This window comes from Capronia epimyces (assembly GCF_000585565.1).
Source record: "Capronia epimyces CBS 606.96 chromosome Unknown aczIQ-supercont1.1, whole genome shotgun sequence".
NCBI lineage: Eukaryota > Fungi > Ascomycota > Eurotiomycetes > Chaetothyriales > Herpotrichiellaceae > Capronia > Capronia epimyces.
This window is the reverse complement of record NW_006912904.1, coordinates 3,598,667-3,623,712: the sequence shown is the minus strand read 5'-3', so window position 1 is coordinate 3,623,712 and position 25,046 is coordinate 3,598,667. Positions and strand designations below refer to the sequence as shown.

At 53.5% G+C, this 25,046-nt stretch overlaps 9 protein-coding genes across 9 annotated transcripts; 2 read left to right on the top strand and 7 right to left on the bottom strand.

The window, feature by feature from the left end:
* Positions 1-681: 681 nt before the first annotated feature.
* A1O3_01312 (uncharacterized protein) lies at positions 682-2,539 on the top strand (the record flags this gene model as incomplete). The annotated part of the gene is made up of 2 exons (XM_007731460.1): positions 682-2,004; positions 2,171-2,539. 2 exons carry the CDS (start codon positions 682-684, stop codon positions 2,537-2,539), a joined length of 1,692 nt encoding a protein of 563 aa, XP_007729650.1.
* An 857-nt stretch (positions 2,540-3,396) lies between these two features.
* On the bottom strand, positions 3,397-5,765 carry A1O3_01311 (uncharacterized protein; the record flags this gene model as incomplete). The annotated part of the gene is made up of 3 exons (XM_007731459.1): positions 3,397-3,547; positions 4,111-4,197; positions 4,396-5,765. 3 exons carry the CDS (start codon positions 5,763-5,765, stop codon positions 3,397-3,399), a joined length of 1,608 nt encoding a protein of 535 aa, XP_007729649.1.
* An 818-nt stretch (positions 5,766-6,583) lies between these two features.
* A1O3_01310 (uncharacterized protein) lies at positions 6,584-8,199 on the bottom strand (the record flags this gene model as incomplete). The annotated part of the gene is made up of 2 exons (XM_007731458.1): positions 6,584-8,067; positions 8,115-8,199. The coding sequence occupies 2 exons, from the start codon at positions 8,197-8,199 to the stop codon at positions 6,584-6,586; spliced, it is 1,569 nt and encodes a 522-aa protein (XP_007729648.1).
* Positions 8,200-8,579: 380 nt separating this feature from the next.
* A1O3_01309 (uncharacterized protein) lies at positions 8,580-10,397 on the top strand (the record flags this gene model as incomplete). Its single annotated transcript, XM_007731457.1, has 1 exon — positions 8,580-10,397. The coding sequence occupies one exon, from the start codon at positions 8,580-8,582 to the stop codon at positions 10,395-10,397; it is 1,818 nt and encodes a 605-aa protein (XP_007729647.1).
* Positions 10,398-10,782: 385 nt separating this feature from the next.
* On the bottom strand, positions 10,783-12,261 carry A1O3_01308 (cysteine synthase A; the record flags this gene model as incomplete). The annotated part of the gene is made up of 2 exons (XM_007731456.1): positions 10,783-10,955; positions 11,175-12,261. The coding sequence occupies 2 exons, from the start codon at positions 12,259-12,261 to the stop codon at positions 10,783-10,785; spliced, it is 1,260 nt and encodes a 419-aa protein (XP_007729646.1).
* A 686-nt stretch (positions 12,262-12,947) lies between these two features.
* Positions 12,948-13,505, bottom strand: A1O3_01307 (uncharacterized protein; the record flags this gene model as incomplete). The annotated part of the gene is made up of 1 exon (XM_007731455.1): positions 12,948-13,505. The coding sequence occupies one exon, from the start codon at positions 13,503-13,505 to the stop codon at positions 12,948-12,950; it is 558 nt and encodes a 185-aa protein (XP_007729645.1).
* Positions 13,506-15,544: 2,039 nt separating this feature from the next.
* On the bottom strand, positions 15,545-18,030 carry A1O3_01306 (uncharacterized protein; the record flags this gene model as incomplete). The annotated part of the gene is made up of 2 exons (XM_007731454.1): positions 15,545-16,721; positions 16,784-18,030. The coding sequence occupies 2 exons, from the start codon at positions 18,028-18,030 to the stop codon at positions 15,545-15,547; spliced, it is 2,424 nt and encodes an 807-aa protein (XP_007729644.1).
* A 799-nt stretch (positions 18,031-18,829) lies between these two features.
* A1O3_01305 (uncharacterized protein) lies at positions 18,830-20,561 on the bottom strand (the record flags this gene model as incomplete). Its single annotated transcript, XM_007731453.1, has 3 exons — positions 18,830-19,621; positions 19,674-20,065; positions 20,114-20,561. The coding sequence occupies 3 exons, from the start codon at positions 20,559-20,561 to the stop codon at positions 18,830-18,832; spliced, it is 1,632 nt and encodes a 543-aa protein (XP_007729643.1).
* Positions 20,562-22,115: 1,554 nt separating this feature from the next.
* On the bottom strand, positions 22,116-24,371 carry A1O3_01304 (uncharacterized protein; the record flags this gene model as incomplete). Its single annotated transcript, XM_007731452.1, has 6 exons — positions 22,116-22,371; positions 22,443-22,688; positions 22,912-23,628; positions 23,685-24,040; positions 24,110-24,244; positions 24,312-24,371. 6 exons carry the CDS (start codon positions 24,369-24,371, stop codon positions 22,116-22,118), a joined length of 1,770 nt encoding a protein of 589 aa, XP_007729642.1.
* Between the last annotated feature and the right edge of the window lie 675 nt (positions 24,372-25,046).

Below are 25,046 nucleotides of genomic sequence, written 5' to 3'. Positions count from 1 at the left end.
TCAGGTTGGCTAGAAATGGCACTGCTCTGACATGCAGATCCGGCCTTGGATCCTGGTCGAATGGACTCGGACATCTTCGTGTCGCCCTACTTCTCGGGGTTTCTTCACGCCACGGTCGGGTCCAGATCACGGCTCACAAGATGACCATGCAGCAGGGTTTCACTCTTCAGTCCACCGACAGATAACATGGCAGCTCCTTCCCGACCAGCATTGGATCGGCGACAAAATTCAGGGGCATCTGCCTGGCCTGCTCCATGCTTCTTGCCTTCCGCAGTTCACGGGTCATGCCTTTCCCTCACAATGTTACCCCTTGAGCAGAGACTATCCTGCACCTAGAGATTATCTTCTTACAGTATATTAATATAGGTCCTATGAAGCTTGGGGAACCGGCAATCAAGGCTTGGTCTGCTTCTGAGGCGGAAGGGTTCCCCATCCTCCGAATACGTCGATTGCCCTTATTCCTTCATACTCGATATCCGCAACCAAAATACTACTACTCTATTGTTACCCAAAGAAACTTCAATTCAGACTCATTAACGGCTGTCAAGTGCACCTGTATCTCGTGAAGAAATTATTCTTCCCATAGGGGCTGAGATGGAGCCACCTGTGGTATCGCCGCTCGGTCGAGCTCGATTGACTCGAGACTACACAACTGATAGGGAGGACATAGAAGCCATGAACATGGACTCGTCCAAACGCCAATCCGGCGTGGGATTGGATTCGACCACTTCATATAACGGTCGAGCCAATAGTCCACGCAATCAAGGAGGGAAAAGCTCCCAGGACCGGGAATCCTCAGCCTGGCAAACCTTGAATTTCCAGCCTTCACCACCCCGCCAAACTACTACTGAGCAAATCAACCTGGAAGAACTCGGGAAGCGGGTTTTGGACCTCGAGACAATCGATGAAAGGAGCTCGTATGGCCCATCCCCGAGCACTTTTTCTAGAGCTTCACAGAGCACCACACTTACGGTCGCATCGCCCTATAAAGTGCTGGACTTCTTTGCCGAGGACGTGTTCCAAGTCGCCCTCCACAACCCTGCGACATTTCACCAGTTGTTGAGGTTCAGCCGGTCGCGGCTGTGCGGCGAGAACCTGGAGTTTTTGGACAAAGTGGACAAGTACAATGCCCTGCTGAACGAAGTGGCCGACAGCATGTTCGAGATCCACCACGACTACATTTCGGTCAACGCAGTCAACCAGATCAACATCCCGGCGGGCGTGTTGATCAAGGTGAACAAGGAAATGAAGGCTGTGCTGACGTCGACCATGCCGAAACTTGAAACCGTCTTCGTCGATGCGCAGATTGATATCGAACGGCTTGTAGCGTTGGACGTCTACCCACGGTTTGTCCGCCACCAGATGACCATGAGCGCTACCAAGGCTCTGGCCGGTGACCGAGGGAAATATGCCGGGTTGGGAGATTGTTTTGTCATGACCGATCCTACAAAGGCGGACAATCCCATCGTCTACGCGTCAGACGGATTCGTCAAGGTCACAGGGTACCCGCGCAATGAGATCATCCCACGAAACTGCCGCTTCCTACAGTGTCGCCATACCGACAAGTTGGCGGTGGAACGGTTGGGTGAAGCCATCGACTTGCGGAAAGAGTCGGTCGAGCTGCTCCTGAATCAGAAGAAGTCGGGCGAACCATTCTGGAACCTACTATATACGACGCCACTGTTTGATGCCAACAGTAGTCTAGTCTTCTTTCTCGGCGGACAGGTCAATTGCTCAACCACCATCCACAACGCATCGGATGTGTTGAAGGTCCTGGCCTTGGCCGATGATAGCGAAGACGAGAAGGGGGACAATCGCCTCAAGTCGCCCGAACCAACCAAACCTCCCTCGCGTACGCGCACGGGCAAGTTCTTTTCCTCTTTCCGACCGAAATCTTATCTTCAACCCTCTCGTCAGGCGGGCATGGAAGAGGATGTTCTTAGGCAGATGGACAAGATGAACTTGAAGAAGCAGATCGACACGTTTTATACCTCGTACTCCAAGGTAGGTTGGCTGTACATCCACAGTAGCTGAGTTCTGCTCGCCCACAGGCCACCGTTCGGTTCTGGCTTATTTCTTTCCCTCGTCCTTCCACCGAGAACAGTTCTCATCCAACAGATAATCTACAGAAGGCAAGCTAACATGCCACATGATTGGCCTCGTCCTACAGTTTCTCGTCATCAACTATTCTACATTCTACATCACCTTCCACTCCGCGGGTATCAAGTCACTGCTCTACCCGGTCAAATCGACATTGACCTTGACCTCGAGCCACATGATGGCTCCCCCCGAGCCCCAGATCGTCGGCGTGGACGTCTTCCGCTTTCTGTCTGCACACTCGCCAACCAAATTGAGCGGAGATTTCAAAACCCGCGTGCGCATGGCCTTGAGGAAGGGAGCTGCCATTTCGCTCGACCTGACCCTCTGCACTCGTCGGTATATGGGCTACGAGAAGTTTGCGGTACATTTCACACCATTGAAGAACGAGGTCGGTGAAGTGGGGTTTGTGGTTTGCACGCTGGGGAGTTTTTGTGATTGAATGAAACAGACAGAATACGAAGGGGAGGAGAAGGATGAGGGGTGACGAGGGTGTTTGTGGCAGAGAGATGGAGATGGCAACGAATTGGTAGGGGTTAGATTGTGGGTATGGCAATGTTGTGAGGTATGGCAATGAACTTGAAGTGGGTGGTCTGTGGTCTGTGAGGAAGGGAGGATGAGGACCCGGAAGGCCAGGTACTGTAGAGAGATCAGGCATGACTGAATGAAATGGCATCCTGTCACCAGGGGCACAGGGGACCAGGGACATGGCACATGGTGGGATCCAGGGGTTTGGCCTGGACAAAGATATATATTCCGGGTATTCTGGGTATTCATTATCTGGTACATATGTTTGACTTGTCCTCGTGTACGGAGTACGTTAATCGTGGATCCAAGAGTGATTTTTGTTGGTGTTGATGTTGGTGTTAGTATTGCTACAGTAGATGGATCCACAATGGCCTCAGCCCCATTCCAGTCTTCAGAGTCAAGGCATCAGGGCTAAGGCTACTACTACGAAGTCACTACCATGAAGTACAGATACATTACCTCGAGGTTTGATCTGGATCTGGATCTGGAAGAAGCACAACCACAACCACAACCACCAATTAAATATCCGTAGCTAGGTATCTAGGTAGTTACAGCGGACGAGACGGCACCGCCTACAATACAGTACAGTACAGTAGAGTACAGTATTCGTACAGTCCAGCCACAATCCCAATCCCAATCCCAACAGAAGATGAGATTCTTCATCTCCACACACACAATTCGCCAGACTGAGATATCTTCAGTTCCACATACACAATTTGCCAGACTGAGATTCTTCACTTCCACAAACACAATTTGCCAGACTGAGATTCTTCATCTCCACAAACACAATTTCCCAGACGAGGTGCCGCCCGCGACCCAGTCTTTGGTGGGATGGAAGACCGCGACGGCTGGGACGGCGGTGATGGAGTCGCCGCCGAGTTGGGCGAGCTGGGTGCCGTCGGCGCTGTAGATGTCGACGAAGCTGGGAAGGGAGAAGAGAGTTAGTTATTAGGTTGGTTGGGATGATGTAGAAATACTTGTAAAATATATCGAGGGACAGCAAGACCATATAGGAGAAGAGAGAGAAGATTACAAGACCAGAGAAGACAGAAGACCAGGAAAGACAAAAAGTGGCCTGAAGTTCTACCCCGGCCAGGCCTAAGACCAAAAAGGACCAGGGAAGACCAGAAAAGCAACAGCAAAGTAACAGCAAAGCACCACGAAAGTAACAGCAAAGCAACCCCTTAGCGAAAGGCTTCAAAGCAAAGGATGCAATGTGATAGGAGGCCATAACGGAGGTTAAGACAAAGGCCGCCAAACAAAAAGAGAGAAAAGGTGCAGATCTCGCATAGGAGGAGATCGATGTCAGAGCAGACTAAACCATGGTGATGGGCGATAGCATCAAGAAGACAGCAAAAAGGCATTGGGCCAGAAATTCAAAAGGCAGATGTACAAGCAAAGCTCATGGTAAGCGCGGGGAGAGGAGACGAGAAAAGACAAGCTATGTATGGTGGGTAGGTGGGTAGGTGTTTTGGTTTGACTTACCGATTCATGTTTCCCACCACCAGTTTCTGAATGTTGTCTTCGGGATACATTTGCCATCGCGGCTTGAGAATCGTCGTCCATCGACCACTAGACAAGAAGTTAGTTAGTTGGAGGATCAGACGGAACAGAAATCCAATTGGAGACAGGCGGGTGAGAGAGGGAAAGGAAAGGAGAAACAGAAGCTAAATGTCCTTATGGGGCAGAAACAGAAGCCAGTGTCCGCATGGGGCAGATGCAGGAAAGGCACCCCCAACAGGAATGGTCACAGCCAAGGCATTTACGCACGTCTGATTGTTATGTCTGATCACCACCTCCGGAGTAATGGCAGCCTCGTCGAGTTGGAAGCCCGGGCTCCATTGGTTCATAGTCTCGAGCACCGAACCCGAACCCGTCTTCTTGCCGTTCACGCCGAACGAGTGGATCTTGATGGTGTCGTCGTAGCTCGTGGTGGCCACTTGGCCGGCGGTGTTGAAGGCGGCATGGCTCACGCTCAGCCTCGACTCGTGCTCGCCCACCAGCGTAGGCAGTGATTCGGTCATCTTCCGCAGATCCCACAGTCGCATAAACCGGTCCAGCGACGCGGTCGCGACGTAGTGCGGCGCCACCGGGTTCAGTGAGAAGCCGCCGATTTTCTTCTCCGACAGCTGGTACAGGTCGACCTGGGCCGGGTCTTGACGCACATCGTACTTGCCAAACGCGCCGTTCAGCGTGGTGAAGTACACGACGTTCGGGTCCGCGGCGGCCATGTCGACGCCCGACACGGGCTCGTCGTCGTCCTTGTTTGCAGGCCCGTACACCTCCACGGCCACGGCCTTTTGCAGGTCGGTGGCTCGGATCGACGAGTCGTACGACGCCGTGTACAGCGTTTCCGGTTTGGACGGGTGAGTGTGCATGGCTGAGATGGTGCGGGTGTGAGGCTTGATGGTTGCAATGTCCGGGCCTGGGTCTAGGTCGTCCTCATCGTCGTCGTCGTCGTCTTCTTGCTTCACGTGCTTGGGGCTTTGCGACGCGTCCACAATCCCCAGGTTGCCCATCTTGTCGCCCGCAAACACAATCGGCTTGGTCGGGGTCGGGTGGAAGGCCATACTGTAGATGCGTTCCGGCGTGATCTTGATCCGGTTTGGTTCCCAGGCATCCCACAGCCCCAGAGAACTCATCCTCTGCCGCAGCGCCTTCAGCTCCTGGTCGCTGGTTTCCCGGATATCGTCGTCGTCAAATGTCCGCTCGTACGGAGTTGCCACGCCCTTGAGCAGCACGTCCGTCCCAATCAGACTTGATCCATCTCCTGCAAAGTTGAGATCGCCTGTTACTCTTTGCCTCCTCTGCCTCTCTACATCTTTGGCTTTCTCGTATTCTTCTTCCGCCTTGTGTTTCGCCACTTCACTGTCGGCCTGAATGCCTGCTAGTCTGGAGGATGTTCGGCGAGGCACGACCTCGATTTCTTTTTTGACTCGCTTCGCAGGTGGCTCTTTTCGTTTCGCCTTCGCCGGCCGCTTCTGTCCATTCGGAGGGCCCGCCGATGCCGGTTTGGAATAGAGGCCCGCTTGTTGGGCCTCTTGGGTTAACTTCTTGAGCAGCGCATCTCTCTCTGCAATGTTGGCGAGACGCTGCTTTTCGAAGTCGGATTGCTCCGCCGGCGCAGCACCTCGAGCCATGGATGATTCCAGCTCGCGCTGTGTGGAATGTCGGGGATATGCTGAGCGTGGCCTGGTTGACCTGGTTCCTCTACCGCAGGACGCGAAGGGAACACGCAGCCAAATACGGAACGCGAGGCGCGTAAAGTGATATCGTCGGATTAGCTAAGCACCTGCTTCCCCTCGGTGCCTCCACCACCTCCACAAGCTTTCAAGATACAAGAAACGGAAGTAATATGTAATATTCGTACACAGCAGGATGATCTGTGTCTTTTATTGTCGCTTTCTAACTGCTCATTGAGTAAAGGTCGCGTCGGACCACATTGTCTACTACCTGACCCAGAGTCCGGATCAGAAACCACTGCCTCTGCCTCTCAAGCCCGAAGCCTTAACCACATTTGAATGATTTCTTTGAGCAAAGCACGTCAAGTGATTCCATCGCCCCAACAGATATGAGATTCTGGCTTAGGAAGTCACGCTCTTCCCATACTTTGTAGTTGATGTATGACGGCCAGCAACCACCGCCACTTCAGCAATCCCCTAGAAGCACAGTGCAAGATGAATGCTACTGTCCAGTAGATACAGCTTGATGAAGAGTAACATCAATGCTGCGACTTCGACAACCTGGGTATCCCACATGGCACCTCACTGCGCCACATCCGGCCGTTCGCCCCAAGGGAGTCTGATTGACATTCATAAAGAGGCCCCAGAGTCTCAGCCACCAGTGTCCGATATAAGGACCTGGAGTCCGGAAAGAATCATGGCTTCCAGATCTTGGGGATGAGACATTTTGCCGACAGTTTCATAGCTTTGTGATGTTGAGTCAGGATCAAAGGTTGTCATGAGCCTCTCTGGACCTCAAGGTTGCTGACATGAGCCAGAAGAAACTTGCAGTTCGTCAAGGTATGCTTGCAAGCCTTTGTAAAGTTCTCATCCTGGTGGAACCCCACCCCGAGCTTAATAGAGACATCGCCAATCTTGTCGCCCTGTATGGGATATGGTAGTACCCTCTTCGATGGTGGATTCCGGATAGAGGAATTCCTGTTTGGGGCGTGATTCGTATTGGCTTCGACGCTGGTGGTTCGCTCGACATATTTTCCCAGCTGATTTAGGCACTCAAGAAATGCCACCATTCCCGCATCAAACCGGCGATGGTTCAAAAGTCGACCAATTGCCATATCTCCACTGCTGAACAAGTCCAGACGGGTGATCTTGGGTTCGGGGTTCGCAGAGACTGAACGTAAGCCACGATCTGCACCACTTTGGCGCGTCACGCCGGGAGCCTGTTGGGGGTATTCGAGCTTTTCAATGCGAGATGTGCTGCCTTGTGGTCGCAGACGGTAGCCTTGGAATGAATATTTGAGCCGTTCTGCAACAATAGCGAGGAGTAGTAGCGTCTGACCCCATGCTGCATTGATTTCCGCCCAGTCAACATTTTGATTAGGCAGACGACCGAGTCGCAGACCGTTGATGGTTCCGAAGTACCCGTCATGACCAACGCAAAACGTGTCATTGTATACATTGGTGCGTTGAAGGCGCTCCAGTTGTTGACGGTCGTGGATATATTTCTCCTGTAAAGACGACAGCCGAACCGTGATTTCGTATAGCTTGTCGTCGAAAGCGTTTCGTGATCGCCAATATGCTTGTTCTTGAACATCCGCCTGCCCTGTCTCCTCCTCCAGGATGGCAATTTGCGCCTCCACCTGCCGAGACTCGCCTTCGGTGTGTGTCAGCCGGCTGTAAGAAGATTCTGCCTGGTTCTGTGCTTCTAGCTGCTCTTTCCGTGCTTTCGTATCACTTCCGGGCGGTGTCGAGGAGACGGTCTGCTGTACAGTCTTGAGAAACGACGCGTATGCGTCTTTCTCCTTGAGGGAACCTCCAAGGCGGGCGTTGTATGACGATAAAAGTATGGACGTGCACTCGAGGCATATCGGATGATCAATGTCTGAATAGGAGGACAATAGAGAGAACAGCATCTCGGACTTAGCCACCTGAGTAGACAATAGGTTCGCTTCCTCATCTTCCTCGGGATTAACATCGCCCTTCTGCCCTTCTACCTTGCGCTTGGGACGATTCAGTTGGTCCTTCTCCTGCAAGGCAACTTGAGATTGTGTTATCTCAATAAAGGACATATCAGTGTGTCCATTGCTGGGGCCATGGCCGGCTGCAGGGTTGCCATGCTGGGGTGCTGGGATCGTTCGCTTGTAGATAGGAGAGTCTTTCTGGCTCGAAACCCGGTCATAAAGATCTTTCCGTTCTTTGGGATAGTTGAGACGGGATACGCTGGCGCTGGCGCTGTTCTGCTGGGTTTTGGCCGTAGATGCTGGGCGAATTAGTGATTACACTGAAGACATGGACGGGGAGTCTCACCAACGAGTAGGTCGAAGGACGCAGGGTTGAGGTCCTGGATGGAGGCGTCTATACGGATGGGTTGCCGGCACTTCTGGCAATACATGTCGGCTGCATGGTATACTGGAGTGTGTACAGAAATGCCTGCTGCTGTTGTCTGTCTAGGGCTCAGTGCAAACTGGCGAAAGGGAAGATTGTCGTCGTTGTGAATGGCGAAAGGGAAGATGAATATACGGGCACCGGTGGTACAGGCACTTATGACGCAGGCGGGCTCCGACGCGCTCGGCTTAGGCTGCGAAACCGCGTCGCGACTACTCCTACGCCGTACTTTAATTAAATCCAGATCATTTGCTTCTGCTCCCCCTCCATCCGAATTCGATTGAACCCGACACCTGCCCGGCACAGCGAGCCCTGCTTGAAACGCACAGTGTGAATCACATATCCAATACCTGCATTCCTCTATCAGACGCATGAAGAAGCAACCAAATGGAGGAACCGTTTCGAAAAAGACCCCGCCTCTCGATCTTCGCAGATGAGCAAGCCGACACCGACCTCGACGCCGACCTCGGTGCGTTACGCTACAGAAACGACAATCTCCTGAAATTGCGCTTCGAGTCAATCTTTGAGAAATATTCTCACGACTTCACCGGTGTAGGCGACGAAATCGATCTCGTTGGGGGGGAAATCGTGGTCAACAATGGGCACTTGGAAAGCATGGAAGACGAAACAGACACTGGCGAGACCCACGACGAGGACGAGAAAGGGAAGTCGTTCTTGAGAGCAATGACTGAGGCACCCGATGGCGGAGACCCGTATTCCAACCAGGAAGCCGACAATGTGATTACGAGCATTGAAGGAATCGCCGAGAACGCTGCCCTCTCTGACGACGAATCCTCCGACTACGAACCCTCGGATGATGAACCCTCCGCCGAAAGCAGTGAAGAGGACCTTTTACCCCAAGCCAAATCCCGTACCCCGTATTTTACGCCTCCGGATTCTCAAAATCTGTCGCTTAAGAGGGCCGCGTCTCAGGCGAGCAGTAGCAGAGCAAGGTCTCATGCGTACGAGTCCGATAATGACTCGCTCTTTGAGGTGCGGGAGCAACAGCGGTCAAACAGTCCTGATTCTCTGTTTGAAGTAAGGGCCTCGACGGAGGCTTATATTAACGCCGCCCACCAGCCCTTAGACCCAGCAGGTCTAGGTGATGATGTGGACGAGAAGACTATTCTCCAGAAATATGGACCTGAGATTGGCCAGGAGGTTCTGGAGATGTTGCGGAAGACCAGAAACATGGCAGTTGAGGCCCACGTTGAGCCAGCCTGGCGTTTGCCTGCGGATCTGGTCCCTGCGAAACCTCTAGTGTCGACGCGGTCGGCCTCGGGATCGAAAACCCCCTCGAAGCCATTGCTCTTAAGTCCGGGTCGCGGGGACATGGCGTCTTCGAAGTATAGAGGGTCTGTTTGGAGGGCGACTACGCGGCAGATCACCCCACGCATAAGACAGGAGTCGCAACAACGCCATGTACGGATACGCGAAGAGTCAGAGGATCCTCTACAAGACGGATTCTCTAGTGACCATTTGGAACAGGCAGAGGATGAGACGCATTTAAAGACGGAAGAAGATGAAGACACCGACGTAGTGGTGTGGAAGTCCAACCGACGCAACGGCCGAGGGAACGATGAGCAAGTGGTTCAGATGAAGAGGGGTATTTGCTTCTATTGCTCTCGTCAATGGAAGACTAGGAATTCGGTTTTCAATCACTGGTCATCGTTAGTGCATAAGGCCGAGGAGACGGGAATATGGCCTGACGATGTGCATGATATGGTGTACATTCGGGACTATTGGTTGAGTGCGCCCAATGCTGCCCGCGGACCCAGACTGGGGGTGGGTAACCTTAAGCGGCTGGTCGAGTTGCATGAAGGAGCCGGTCAATCCTTTGACGAGATCGCCGAGTCTGGACTCATGCGCAGCAAAAAGACAGCGTCGCAGCTGAAGGAGGTGTACGTCAAGTATCGAAAGCCGCGCCGGGAAAAGAGGAAACGGCAGGCACGCGAATGGTCAGAGTCGGAGTTGAGAACCCTGGACCAACTTTGCCAAAATCCCAAGTCGGAAGTGTCGACATTTCCTCGAGCGTTTGAAAATTGCAGCGTGACCGATGTTGTCGACAAGCTCGCCGAGATCTGGTTGGCGGAATTTTGTAGTTCAGGGGGGGAAATAGCAAAGCGGTCGGAAAGTGTTGAAGATGGGGGGGAGGCGGAGGCAGCGGGTAAAACGCCGGTGGTGCTTGTAAGCAGCAAAGGTTGAGGGCGAGGGTGAGGGTATATATGCCGTAGGTACATATCAAATTGTAGTGTTGACTGCGGTACATAACAATTTCTATCGTGTTGACTGCACAATGACCATATCAACTTCTGTCGTGTCGTGTTGACTGCGGTACATATTAACTTCTGTAGGGTCGTGTTGACTGTATCAACGAGGTCGGATTTCGGATTTCGCATGACGAGCTGTTCATGTTCATGTTCAGAAAGCAGTCGACCTGATCCTATTAGGCAGCACCTATGTAGGTGGGCAGGTAGGCCACAGCATTAAGTCAAGTCAAGGTCAAGTCACAGCCCTGCCTTGCCTTGCACGATATCGTCGATGGTGGTCAAGTCACAGCCCTCCCTTACACGATATGCATTAGGTCAAGTCAAGTCACAGCCCTCCCTTGCACGATATCGTCGATAGTGGTGCGTGCATCTCCTCCAATGTCGCCGATTTGAGCCCAGAACTTGGACAGGTGGCGCGCCCCGGAGTCGCATAGGATCGTGACGACGCGATGGCCAGGCCCCATGGTCAGGGCTGTTTGGAGAGCAGCTGTGCCTGTATTGTCACGCAATGTTAGCGTTTGTGTATATCATGTATCATGTAGCGTGTAGCGTGTAATGTAATGTCAGCGGGGGGTGAAGGTGTTTGTGTGTATCGTGCCATGTCAGTGGGGGTTCAAAGTGTTTGCTTGTATCATGCCATGCCATGCCATGCCATGCCATTCCGGCCGGCAGAACGCAGCGGGGTTGAAAGTGATTGTGTGTGCTCACTCACAATTAACGGCACTACTGCTGCCGATGAAGATGCCGTCCCTCTCGACCAACCATCTCGCCATGTTTTTGGCCTGCAGATCAGTGACCTTGACGGCATCGTCAATCAGGTCGCGGCCCTGTTCGAAGTTGACGGTGGAGCGAGTCAGGCCGATACCTTCGACGATGGTGTCGACCTGGTCTCTGCGGCGGGTGCCTTCCCTCTCGAGCGGGTGGAACATGACGCCGTGCTTGATTTTGTTGTAGAGCCCACTGCCCTGCGGATCGGCCAGGACGACCTTGAGCTGCGGGAGACGCTCTTTCAGGAACATGGCGACGCCGGACAGGGTGCCGCCCGTGCCGGCGCCGGCGACGAAGGCGTCGACCTGCCCGTCGGTCTGATGGTAGATCTCGGGCCCTGTGCCTTCGTAGTGGGCGCGCCAGTTGGCCTCGGTCTCGAACTGGTTGGCGAAGTAGCCTCTGCCCTGTTTGGCCGGGTCGGCCGTGTGGTCGCGGGCCAGGTTTCGCGCGCGGTTGACGTAGTGCGCTTGGTCGACGATCGGAGCCGGCGTCACCCGCTCCACCACGGCGCCCAGCTTGAGCAGGAGATTGGATTTCTCGAAGCTCTGGTCGCTGGGCATGCAGATGTGCGCGAGATAGCCGCGCGCCCGGCACAGCGTCGCCAGCGAGATCCCCGTCGACCCGACCGTGCCTTCGTAGATGGTGTCACCTGAGTGCGGCTCCAGAAGTCCCGCCGCTTCGCCTCGTTCCATCATGCTCAGCGCCACCCGGTCCTTGGGGCTGTTGCCTGCGCCATTGAGGAATTCGCACTTGGCCAGGATCGTGCATCCCGTCGCGGCAGATAACGATCGGATCTCGATCAGCGGAGTGTTGCCGATCGTGGATTCAATCCCGACCCCGATAGCTGGGAGCCCTTGGTCAAGCTGCAGAACCGGAGCTGAAGCCGGAGCTGGAGCTGTCTTCTTGGTCGGATGGCTCAAGTCGGCTTCTTTCCCGCGGGTGTCGACGTGTCGGCGCAGCTGGTCGAGAACCGCAGCAACAATGAGGCCGGAGGCAAAGCCCACGACCAGCTCACGGTGTGTCCATTGCATGCTCAGACGGATGGCTTGGTTTGGTGGAAGGGAGAGCCTGGCCGATTCTCTCTACCTGTACCAGCAAGAATCGCCAGCCAAGCCACAGAGATGTCACAGTATACGTACTAGTAGAGACGCAAGGAATGTGTTAAGCTCGAACCCTCCAAGAAGCACACCCACAGACCCGAGCAAAAAAGCAACGCCCAAAGTGTGTGGGATCCCTGCCGGTATAAAAATGTAGGTAGGTAGCACCAGGCTCTCGCATGGAATGAAACGATGGTTAATGGTTCACCAATGCCTCGAATGCGCCGCTGTATCGTGGCGAGCATGAATACGGTGGTCTACATTTACTGGTAGTAGTAGTCTTACAGCGGTACGGAGTACATACTAGGGTTAGGGTTAGGGTTAGGGTTAGGGTTACCAAGTTCTGCCTTAGGGTTGTCAATGATACTATCAGAGGATTGATTCTCTTTCCCTTTCGCCCGTAATTGGACACTGGTACGCACATATGTAACTGGGGATTTGGTTTGCTTGCTGATAGTATAGAACTCTGAATCACCCTTTTGCTTTGGGGATTTGGTTTCTCGCATGTACATCTGGCATGACAGTGTCGTCTTGACCCAACAATATCGCAGCACCCAACATCAGAGCATCTTCCACCGTGCAAATCCAATCATGGCTTTTTACTTTCCTTCTCCTTCCAACTAGTTCTTCCCCTGGCCCTCCTGTTGCTGTCGCGGAATGCTCCTCAGATCCTCGATATGCGCGTTCAAAAAGTACCCGCGCAGCTGATCCGGCGTCATGTCCCGGGCACCAGAGATCCAGCCCTTGCAGCTCCGGGTGCCGCACTTGCACTCGAACGGCTGGTCCATGATCCACTCGGTGCTGGGGTAGAAGAAGGTCAAATGGTCGCCCGGCTGGATCCCTACGGGTTGGCCGTGCTCATCCCGCCGCGCCGCAACCCTCACCTCGATCACCGGCTTGTCCTCCTCGGCGTCCGCGACCACGTGGAACTCCAGGCTAGGTTCGCAGCTGTGGTTGACGTACAGGAAGTCGCAGTTCAGCTCGATATGTTGCGTCTCCGACACTTGCACCGACGACCACCGCTTCGCCGGCGCAAATGTCAGCGGCGGGCTAGTCAAGCGCGCCACCAGAGCCCCGGCCGGCAACGTGGTCGTGGAGATAGAATATGATGCAAAAGAGCCGGGTTGACGCACCACACGGATCACCGAGGGGTGGGTGGGAGATTGTGTCTCGGGCATGGTGAAGGTCACGATCAATATCGAGACTGAGATTGAGATGGATATCAGAGCGAGGTCGAAGTGGATATCAAGATAATATCAAGGTCTGAGTTGAAGTCTCTTTCCTGGTCGAGACTTTTGCCGGTGGATGGATGGATACGCTTGGTCTATCCAGGAGATTCCTCGGGAACTGACTTGACCGGTCGTCTTTCGCCGTGCAAGCTTCTGCCCCTGGCTGTGAAATAAACCACTTCGTTGACACGGGTGTGTGCCGTAGAAATGACCTGCGTTGAACCGTCCAGTGCCTTTCGTCCCGGGTTTGGTTTCTCTCGACGAGCTAACTCCACGCAGTACTATGACTTGAGACGACCAACAGTTCTCCGTGCTCTGCTCTTGCCCTTCATATACTGGGGCGAGACGGACTAGAGGTTTGAACTGTACGAGCGACGTGTGATTGTAATCTGAGGTACGGAGCGAACCTTCTGAAGCCCAGGCGAGAAGGAAGGCTGCAGCTTATACATTGCCGCGGCTCCTTCAATCGATCGGCTAAAGGGATGTGGATACTGTGATGCGTGCTTTTCTTCAAAGACCTGCAATGATTCAAAAAGACTCAAGGTTCGGCTTTGTGGGCTGTGAGGTCTTGGGGCGGTAGGCTTTTCCAAGACCTCCCAAGACCTTGCGAAATGCGGCGGACTCGAACGGAGACCAGTGGCTGGTCCGAGTTTTCGCGGCGTCTGCTCTCACTACCACGACCACGTCTCCAGCCGCTTTTCCGAGGATTCAGCGGCGGCTTGTGGCTGCGGTTTGAGGCTGGAGCTCGAGCCTACTTTTAGCGATGCCGTCAACTCAGCCTGATACAGGCGTAAAGGTAAAACATGGAGGACTCGGGCTGACGGTCAGCTGGCCACGAGCGAGCGTGGGCTTACTCGTAGGAGGCCCAGCCCCATGGTTGAGACCAAGCAGGTACGTAACAGGCTCAGGGGCTTAGGGCCTTAGGCACCCCACAGTTCGGGTGGTCGGATTCTGTGGGTATAAGCCTGTTGGACTGGAGTCGGGCGGGCGGCAAGTCAGCCCCATCAGTTCTGTCGAGCTGGCCGAGCGTTCAACGACTGGACCGAGGCTCAACGGCCTTTCAACCGCCGATCCAGGTTCCATGTGCACAATCTTCCTAGGACTGCTCTCTCGTGTCCTTGGTTAGCAGTCCTCACCTCTTTTGCTGTCGTCCCTGCTATACTACTGTACTGACATGATGGTGGTGAGAACGAAGGTGCTCTTTATATTTCAGGTCATGGATAAACGTCTTGTCGCACCGCAGAATACTCCTTGAGCAGGTAGTCTTGCTGAGGTATATTTTCGCCAGATAGGGAAAGCAATGAAGACCATCGACAACTATTTCGACAGTGTCAAGGAAATCCCCAGGCAGCCCTCGTGCTGTATCAGTTGCTGTCCCGGCCTCGTGGGCCACCAAGGGACTCTTGTAGATATAGACGGACCGCTTGTATGCCAGCCTCGTCAAAAGGTTATCCATTCTTGGTCACAAATATACTCCGTAAGCCCCTAGAAATCCTCCCTGAAATACCTCACGCCAAAAATTAATGCTGAACAAGGTGGTTGGTTTTGCCAGAGGCAACCAAGGCCACCTAGCTTTTGTCGGGCGATAAAATCTCCAAAACATAGAGCGGATAATCTGTTCATGGCATATGCTTGAGGTGTGCTTGTGTGGCGGGTTGATCTGGGATTGTGTTGCTGGTCATTCTGTCTTCAGGGGCTGACGTGCTACATGTACCTCTGTAGGTCCCGGCCAAACAGGTTCTAGAGGTTCACATCAGACGCTGGTCAGGCCTTGTTGATGGTGGAATGTGAACTGGGTGCTGCTATGCAAGGACTGTGGTGACTTCGCTGTGCATACTCGCCGGGCAGACTCCTTGGCCCCGACCCTACCCCACCCCTGACCTCGAGCGGCTCCCTTGTGTGGACAAGACTGACGATATCTGCAGTCAGCCAGGCAACAAGGCAACAGTGATAAGAATGCCTCTTTGGCTTATAGGCCATTGCATCGATCAGCGAGCCAGTCCAGCCCCGTTTCTGGACCACCTATATCTCGCGAGGACAAAGGTCAACTGTTTCTCGGTGTCGACTGGATTGTTCCTTCTGCCCTTGGCCAGAGCAATGGCAGATCTCATGACATTGCGAAACTGTCGCTGATAGTCGGTGGGCAGAGTTACAAAGCAGGCTTCCGTAGCTCGAATGACAGCCTCGCAAGCCGCGAGTATCGCGGTGCCCGAATCCCCTTGGAGACGGTATGCCACCAGAAGGAGTAAAAGGCTGCCGTGCAGGAGCTGGATGCCGAAAAAGTAGGGCATGAAACTGACATCGGGATCATGCTCCAAGATTTGTGTCACACATTCAGAAGCGGCCATTGTATGCGACATGGAGTCTTTGAATCCCAACGATGACGTCCAGAAGTCCGCGTCTTCGAAAAGACAGACTGGATCCCATTTACTGCCGACCAGGATCCTGAGAACACAAACGACATGGGTGGCATACCCGGAGACAGTCTGGGAAATATGGGTTGCTTCCGAATCTTCCACGGTGAGTGCCGGAGATGTCATCCAAGGCGACCCTTTGTCTGGCCCAGGGTCAGTGCCAGATCTCGTAGTAAGGTGGTTCAAGGTTGCTTGGTACTGGTCAAGTTCCCGCAAGATCCGGTGTTCTTGAGAAGTCCACATCGAGGAGGCGGCCGATGCCAATACCGGATTGTTTTTGGCGCGATTATAGTCCAGCAAGTGTCCGGTAATCGTCATGAGCGGTAAGAAGAATTCGAAGAGGCCCTCGCCCGAGCAGACACTCGGCGGACCGTGAAGGCGTCCGTTGCCTGACGGCAACAATATGCATCTCGGGCCATCGGTTCGGGTACCGTGACTGTGAAGCGGGGATCCAGACTGCCATGTGATGTCGTCGAGAGGAAGCAATAGGTTGGCACACTCAGCTTCCAGCAATGCCAAAGGCCGGTTATAACAAAGGGCCAGATGTCGATCCATCAGAAACAGCAGCCACCACGTTCGGCGCCGTTCCTCTCGATGCACCTCGCTCACAACGTCCCCAGTTGCTTCGTGACCCAATGAACATGTGCAGTTCACGTCGGGATAGCCATCTCCTGTATCCGGCGGCAGAATGAAAGACTCGACCTCCTCATTGAGCTTCAGGTCTCGTGCAAGGCTGAATGTGACACTCCACCTAAGACAGAATTAGTCATACGGAACAACCGTTGATGCTCAACGGGCAGGGTGACTCAATACCATCGAATACTAGCAGCTTTCTTTTCACTTCCGGAGATCACGGAAGAAACGTGGATCAATGCAATGACATAGTCCATCCCCCAGGTGACGGGAAAGATATCTGTCTGTTGTTGTGCATCCAGGGCTCGTTTTAGATCCTCATTTGTCCAGCCCGGATCTGAGCATAAAGCGGATGGAAGTCCCAAGTCCTCGCGGCTTAATAGTGGTTCATATCGGGAAGGGTTGAGTAGCCGGTAAGTTAGTAGACTCAAGTACTTGCACACGCGATCCCTTTCCTCAGGCCCGCTAAACAAACCAAGGGCTTTATCGCTCAATGCGGCAACAAAGAGCATACTGGCGAGCAGACCTGGATGCGTTTTGCGCGGCTGCAGGGCATCGAGGACATCGCAGCGTCGTAGGATGAAGTTGTGGATATGATGGCAGGTGGGATGCATGCGGCTAGAGAAAGCGCTGGAGAAGTACGTGTCGAGCAGATCGCACGCAAGGCTAGGCCCCAGATCCCTGTCCATGAATGGTGACAGGTAATGCAAAACAGCATACCGGCAATTCCCGAGCGGTTGGCTGCTTGGAGTTGGTGCTTCGCGAGAGTCGGCAATCGAGGGTAACTTGTAACTGTATGGATCTAAGATGTGGAGGGTGGGAGACACATATGTCGATTGGATGGCAGAAATGTTCTTGCCGTCATTGAAGTGCGCCACCGGATTGTCAAGAGTTGAAGATAGACTGAGATGGAGCATCGTAGCCGTACTGTCGGGGGACGTGACAGCTAGACTGACTCCATTTGGTGGACTGTTGGGCGCGTCGAGGGCGAGAGTTATCTCTTCCATTGTACTGACCAACGGTGTAACCGTTGGTGTTGGCTCGTCGTCTAGAGATGGGGTCGGAGACTGCACCTGTGATCCAGGAGGCTTTTCGGCCTGTTGTGGTGGGGGAGTCGAGGACGAGCTTGTTGTCCATGTAGTTGAGTGCTTCGACTGCTTCTGATCATGATCATAGTTGCACTCTTGCTTGAGCTGCTCGCATCTAGCGCACGGCAGGCTTCCGGTGCAGCGAATCTTGGCGCGTCTGCACCGATGACAGGCCCGGAACTTGTCGTGGATGATGCGATGGAACGGTCGTTGCTCCAGATGGTCGGCGTGAGTCTTTAAATGCCGGCTCAAACTGTCGTTTCGTGCAAAGGCTCGGCCGCAGCTGGGACACGGGGCAGAGGCCGGCGTGCGTCGACGGCCAGTCTTCTTCGTCCCCATCTTACCTCAGAGATTTATTCGCCGGTGGGCAAGTAAAGTGGCATCCCAAGCCCACCACGGCCTGCAGGTGCCTGGCAAGCATGCGTCCGAGTTCCCGGCAGTAGCGTGGCAACTGAGTCGATGCTATGCTTCATATCCTTCCTGCGACCCTCAACCTCATGCGGACGAGGAAAACAGCTGGAGATCGAGTCGGTGCTGGGCCACTGGACGTGGAGGAAGAAGAGGGGATGACGGCAGCGGTGGTCGCAGCAGCAGCGTAAAGGTGCGGTGGTGGTGGTGGTGGTGGTGGTGGTCGCCGCGAGGGCAGAGGTGTGGTTAGAAGTAAGCTGGAAGTACGGAGTAAGCAGAATGAAGCGCGTGGAGCTCCAACCCCGCGCACCTGATGGAACGAAAGCTTGCATTACAGTACAGAGTACGAAGTACAGACAGATGCTCCGCAAATTGTATAATTTTATAAACACCTTACGGATATCAATCTTGCCTCCGTTACTCTCGCCTGCTCCTGCACATACTTAATTAATTCAACTTTTCTGGGTTCATGCTGCTACTATAGACTAGACCTATGAAATCCTAACACCTCTCTCGATGAATGACACGATTCATGATTCATGCGTAGATGTGTCCTGCCGTCTCTGATTGTCTCATAGGTGCCGTGTGGTCATGTTCTCTGGTTCGTCATAAATTCCACCCTGGCCATGTGAACGACTTTGTTACACACTTGTCCACCACATTCTACCCGTTTGCAGATCTTCTTCTCCCTTGTTCCTTGCTGCTGCTGTTCGCCCACAGACACTTCCATTCACGCGGTTTTGACTGCCTCCTCAAACTGCTGGCCGAGCTGCTGGATGGCTTTCTCGTTGTCTTCGGCGATTTCGACATGAGTGCCTTGCTGGGCTGAGACTGACTTTTGGCGAATATCTTCCACTGTATATTGCTTCTCCCGAGCAACATCCACCAGCCGGTCCAGTCTCGACTGGCCAGGCTTGGTGTGCCATGGCTTTGGTCCAGTGGGCGAGAACATTTCCTCAATTTCCTCCAATGACTTGTTGCAAGTCTCAGGGTAGGTAAAATAGAACTGCACCGCAGCGAGCACACACATGCAGCCGAAGGTGATGAACATGCCATATTTGATGTTTTGGAATCCCGGAGGGATATAGAGTCCAAGTGCGAAATTGAACAGCCAGTTGCCCAGGGCGGAAATACCCATGCCTGTGGCACGCGTCTCCAAACTCCAGACTTCAGCAGCGTAGACCCAAGCAACCGGGGCCAATGTCAAGGCGTAGACAATAATCAAGAGATAACAGAAGGCAATCACCGTATTGGCCTTGGCTCCTTCCACACGGATCACAACATTGGGATTGCCGCCCACGCCTCCCGGAACATTCTGGCCTGCGGACAAGATGCCACCCACTACAAAGTGGCACGCACCCATCGCCAATGCCCCGTAGATTAGGAGAGGTCGTCGACCGACTCTATCGATGTAGAAAAACATGATGGTGGTGAAAATGATGAAAAGAGCATACTGGACGCCCGAGGCCACCAAATTGATATTTCCAGTCAATCCTGCCATCATGAAAATATAGACAACGTACTGGACGCAAAGTTAGCATTTCAACGCTTGAATCTGGCGTGTAATACGTAACGTAAGTGATGCAATTTGCGCCCGAGTTCTGCTGCCACATTTGAACGGTAAAGCCGGCGAGGGTTCGCTTCCACATGCCGTTGACGACGAACTTGCGCCAGCCTTTGGCAGCAGCTCGTTCGGCGGCCAGGGTTTCCGTGATCTCCTCCCATTCTGCGACAACAAGGGGATCGTTGACATTGCCGTTGGCTTGGATATTGGCGAGTGTCCGGATGGCTTCATCGACCCGGTCGACCTTGGCCAACCATCGAGGTGAACGGGGAAGGAACGGCAGCCCGCACATGAGGAAGACACAGGGCACAAATTGAATGCCCCAGGCAGTCCGGAAGGAGGCCGAGCCAGGAATGAAACTGCATCCATAGCCGATGAAGTACATGATCAAAATGCCCCATTCTAAAAATCACATCAGTCACGTACCACTCCCACAAGGTTCGATCTCACCAATGGCTAGTTGCTGGATGACGATGATGGCACCGCGCTTCTCTTTGCGAGAGATCTCAGCAAGATATACGGGCACCTGAGAACTGGTGATGCCAACACAGACACCGTTCAAGACACGGCCGGCGATCAGCGAACCGATACCGCTCGTTCCCGCCTGAACGGCAGTCCCGACCAGCCACCAGAGAGCGGCGAACATGACCGAGTCTCGCCGACCGATTTTGTTCGACACTGGACCGGCAATGATGGAGCCCACCACCGATCCGGCGGCCAAGGCTGAACCGATAGCTCCCTGCGTGACACCTGCAGGCTTGTTGAAGTAGTCATTGTATTGCTTCGTCCCAATGATGGCGCTCATAGACGATATATCGAACCCGAAGAGCATTCCCCCCACTGTGGCAATGAAGGCCACGAAGTAGGTGTTATAGATCTTGGGGAGTTTGATAGCCATGATGCCTCAATAGACCGTCACTTGACTTAGGAAGTGTGTAAAGGGACTGGACTGAGAGGCAGAGGTGATGTCGCAGTGCAAGCACGAGCAGGATGGACCCAAGGGTTTTATATCCCCTTCAACCTCCTCCACATGTATGGAGAAATGCCCCCGGAGATTGTGGAGGTCGGGGATGTTTGTTAAACAACTTACAGGGAAAAGGGAATGATTGACACCAATCACCGCTCCGTCATGGTGTGGTGAACTGCGGTGGCACTCGTATCGATGTCTGAGATGGCATGATGTATTCCTTTCGTGGATACATTCTTTCGAGTGAGGTTACAGTCGGAGTGGGTGGCCAAACATCCAAAGCCATATGACGGATGTCGTAAAATGATTAGGGCTGAGACATTGGGTTGCTTGATTCTGAGGTTATTTCGTCCCCGAGAGAGTGCGAGGGAGTTGGTGGTGACCACCGGCGAGATGCCTCAACTGGCTAGAGTCCGTGTGTGGTTGCAGGCGTCGTGTGGTGAAAACAGGAAAGATCATCATCTGCTTCTTTGTGGGATGTGATAAGATCAACAGCCGGTAGTGGCAGGTGTGTATCCGTACCCCTGGCCACCGTCGGTCTCCACCGCCGCTTCAAAGCTCTGGCAGCTACCTGTATACCCCGCGTGAACGGTCCGCAAAGCTTGTCGTCGTCAGCAGCACGACCCGGTCCGCATCCGGCAATTGTAGAATACTGATCATGTTCGAAGCTCTCCACGAGGCCGGGCATTAGCCGTTGAGACGGTCTAGAAGCTAGTCATCCCCCGACCTGCTGGACTAAACATATATTTTGATAGGTCGGTCTCTCGGTATTGGAAGGCGGTCGACCTCCGAAGGTCACACCATTCAGGACGATACAATACAAATCTTTTCTTGCGCTCTTGATCGCTCGTGTCGAGTCTAGCGACATCCTCAAGCCTTGTGAAGATTTTGCACCGTTCTTGTTGGGACGAGGGTCTGTGAGCGCGCGTTCGATCAACAAGGGAAACATAGGTGCGGGCATTGGCTCTATTCGAGGATGTGTCAGGAGTGAGGTTATTGCTGAAACTAGTCAGGTGGTGTGTTGATCATGGCGATGGTGTTGCTGATGATGATGAGTAGGCGGCACCTAGGACTGGGTCGCAGGCGATGCTTAAACAAGGCATTCTTCTGCGGCTGGACCACATGATATTCTAGTCCACGTGATATTGCTTACTGGGGTCCTTCAGCGTTCGACTGTCATCTCCTCGACCCAGTCATTAAGTACGTTGTATTGTGCCTGAAGTTGTTCTGGCATCATGAGTGTTCGCCCAGAAAGACATCAACAATCCCTGCTCAACGAGCGGCGCAGGACATAGTTGTGCTCCGCTGTATATCCAGTTCGGAGAAGCATGTAGTCCCCTGCGCTGCATCCAACTCGTCGAAATATCAAGCCACGAGCCAACGGGCTCAGCCATACTATCGATGTCCTTGTCACGCACTCGATATTTGCTCGCCTTAAGGATTCTGTTCCCCACCGGCTTTCCTATCATGTTCTGTCTGTATGCTCTATGAGTGCCGCTTTCGATCTTCTTCAGGCGAGTACTTTCGCACAAAGGTTCCCTTGATCGGATCCCCTTCGCACGAATGAGCCACCCACTCGCCCGTTTTGTACCTCTTGGGGGCTCTACGAACACCCCGGCCACCGCCACCGACGATGAGATTTCCTGGTCGGTAATCCGGGCACATCTGCATACGTTTGATGACGGAGTTGTGAATCTGCGCATCAGCGGGAATATCGCGAGTCTCGCCCATGGGAAGGGGCCTGAGCGTAAGGCAGGCAAGAAATTAGCACACAAGTTCGTCACCGGGGTTGCAACCTGCAAGGATTCTTACCACCTAATTGCCCTCCACTTGCCCTGGTGCAGGTCCATCCTCCGGAAAGGCAAATATTCCATCATCTTCCAGAAGGCAACGTTGGCCCAGGTCAAACCATGGCCGATCTCGAGGCAATCGTGCACCACACCGTTCGTGTGACAGTCTTCTAGATGGCGGAGAAATTCCTCGAAGGACGCCTTATCTTCCAGACGCTCGCCATAGTCATCGAGTTTGTCAGGAAGACAGGAACGGTCGGCCATTTTGCTGCATTGATCACAAAGGGGGTCAGAAATGGTGAAAAACATTCAGCCGGTAGAGCTGGAAATTTCGCCGATACTATCAGAGTGGTAGTCGAACAAACCGAAGTTAGGGGTAGGGTTGGGGCCAGGGTCAAATGTCACCGAATTCGACGACGCAATTGAAGCAGCAAGGGCTAGTGTGATCAAATACTCGAGCAAGAGACACGCAGGGGCTGACTACTACTCACCCAGGGTCAAATCTCAAACCTGCCCTTTCTGCTTCGTGGACCATCCAGACTAGCGGCACATGACTGAGCATCTTTTCGTGCTCATGTATCTTTTTCCAGCCACCACCAACGTCCCCATGGCCGCCGCTGAACCAGACCTCCTGGATGTCCTGGGCTTTTCTGGCTTCTGACCATCGGCGGCGCAAGCGTCTGGTGCGGGCACCGTCATGCTGTCGATGGGATTTTCTGGTCGTGGACTGTAGGTTCTCGGTGCTAGGGGTCTGAACGGGCTCTGCCAAGTTATCTGAAGAGGCCCGTGGTCTGGCATGACTCGGCAGAACTGAGAGACGGCTGTGGTGGTCACCCGTGACCTCTATCCTGGGACCACCACTATTGATGGCATCTGATCCTGTGTTTTCCGCGAGCACTGGCTTACGCTCACTGGCGCCATCGTTGGCCTCCTCCAGCTTCTCGTTCATCTGTTTCAAGTCCGAGTCGTACCGATGAATCTCATGGTTCGTGATGTCCCCTCGTTGTGGTTGCTGAGAGCCACTGATCAGGTCCTGACGAAACTTGGCTCGCCGCTCGTCGATTGACACTGCATGACGAATCACTTTAGCAGAAGAGTGTGCTGTGTAAGGGAACTTGGAACGCGCCATCCAGGCCGACTCGAACCGTGGTACCGAATTGACGGTATCAAAAAGTCCCATGAATCGAATCCGACGCACTGGTCGGCTGCTGCTAGGGAGGTCAAATCTGATTGCCACGACCAAACACTCGCAGTGGCCACTTACAACGTTTGTCTAAACCCACGCATGAACTCATACTGCTGCTCCTCATCCTTGATCGCCTTTTCGGAGCCGTCGTTCTTCCTACAGGCCCACTTGGCGTACGTCTTCCACGCAAACCTGATCAACTCCTCGTTTCCAGCACTGAGGAGGCCGATATGATCAAGCATCTCAGCGAGAAAGCGAGCGGTGTACGCCCCGCGACTGAATCCGAAGAAATACAAGTCATCCTCAGAGCTATAGTACCTCATCAGGAACTTGTAGCCCCCCATGACATGATCTGCGAAGGACGAGCCGACGGCCGAGTCTTTGGCCTTGAGGTACGCAGACCGCATCCGACCGAACATGGATGTTGTTTGAATCTGACCAAATGTCGATCAATTCGAGCACATTCCGACGATGTCCCTGCTCTTATTTCCAGCTTTACTTACCGAGTGGGACGTCACGTATGTCCCAATACCTGGTTGGTAGAATGTGTACATCCCGGGATCTGTACGATCCAGCATGCGATAAAGCTTGAGGATGTTACTGTCAGCGTCGGTGCCGCTGAACTTGTTCCCTGTGCCCTGTTATAGCAACTGTCAACGGCCCAGGTTCTCCAAAGAGCAGCTATATGGCAGGAACTCCACAAACATCGAAACAGAGAACAAAGACATTCTTCTGTGGTATCTGGCTTCGTTCTGTGTCGGCCATTCTGGAACGGTAAGCTCGCAAACTGCGAAGACGGTTCGTTCAAAGACCCAAGTTACAAGAAAGAATGTGACTCGGTCCGAAGGGAAAGCGTGTGGGTTGAAAGGTGTTTAGATCCTCTTCAACAGGAACACAGCTTCTTGCCAGCAACTTCTCTTCGTCCGATCACAAGGTTGGATAGTCCGCTGGGCATGTGCGGGTCTGATCTACCCCAGTCCGTCTTCCAATCACTCGTATACAGAGTACACAGACCTACCTGCCAGGGTATCTCAGGCGTTGCTTGCCGGGACGTCCCTCATGCAGGTGTGGGCTATCACCTATGCATGATTCGATGCCTAGCAGCCTCTTTGTCGCCGTCAACACTCTTCGTCTTGACCGCCACAGTCGCGGCTTGGTCCCGGTCTTGGGCACCAGTGAGCGGCCTAACCTCAGTCAGTCCATTTTGAAAGAGCGGTATGAATGAAATCTTATTGCACCATACTTAATTCGACACAACCAGCCAGGAGCATCCGAAAGCGGCCTGTGGATCAGAACTAACTCCGAAGTGGAGGCGGGGCAGTTGATCGTTGCAGGCCGGTCTGGTCGCTACCGTATAGGCAATGAGATGGCGCAGAATATGGTCTGTGGTTGGAGATTGACGGAGTACAACTGCATGACCCTCCAGCCAACTGTCGTGAT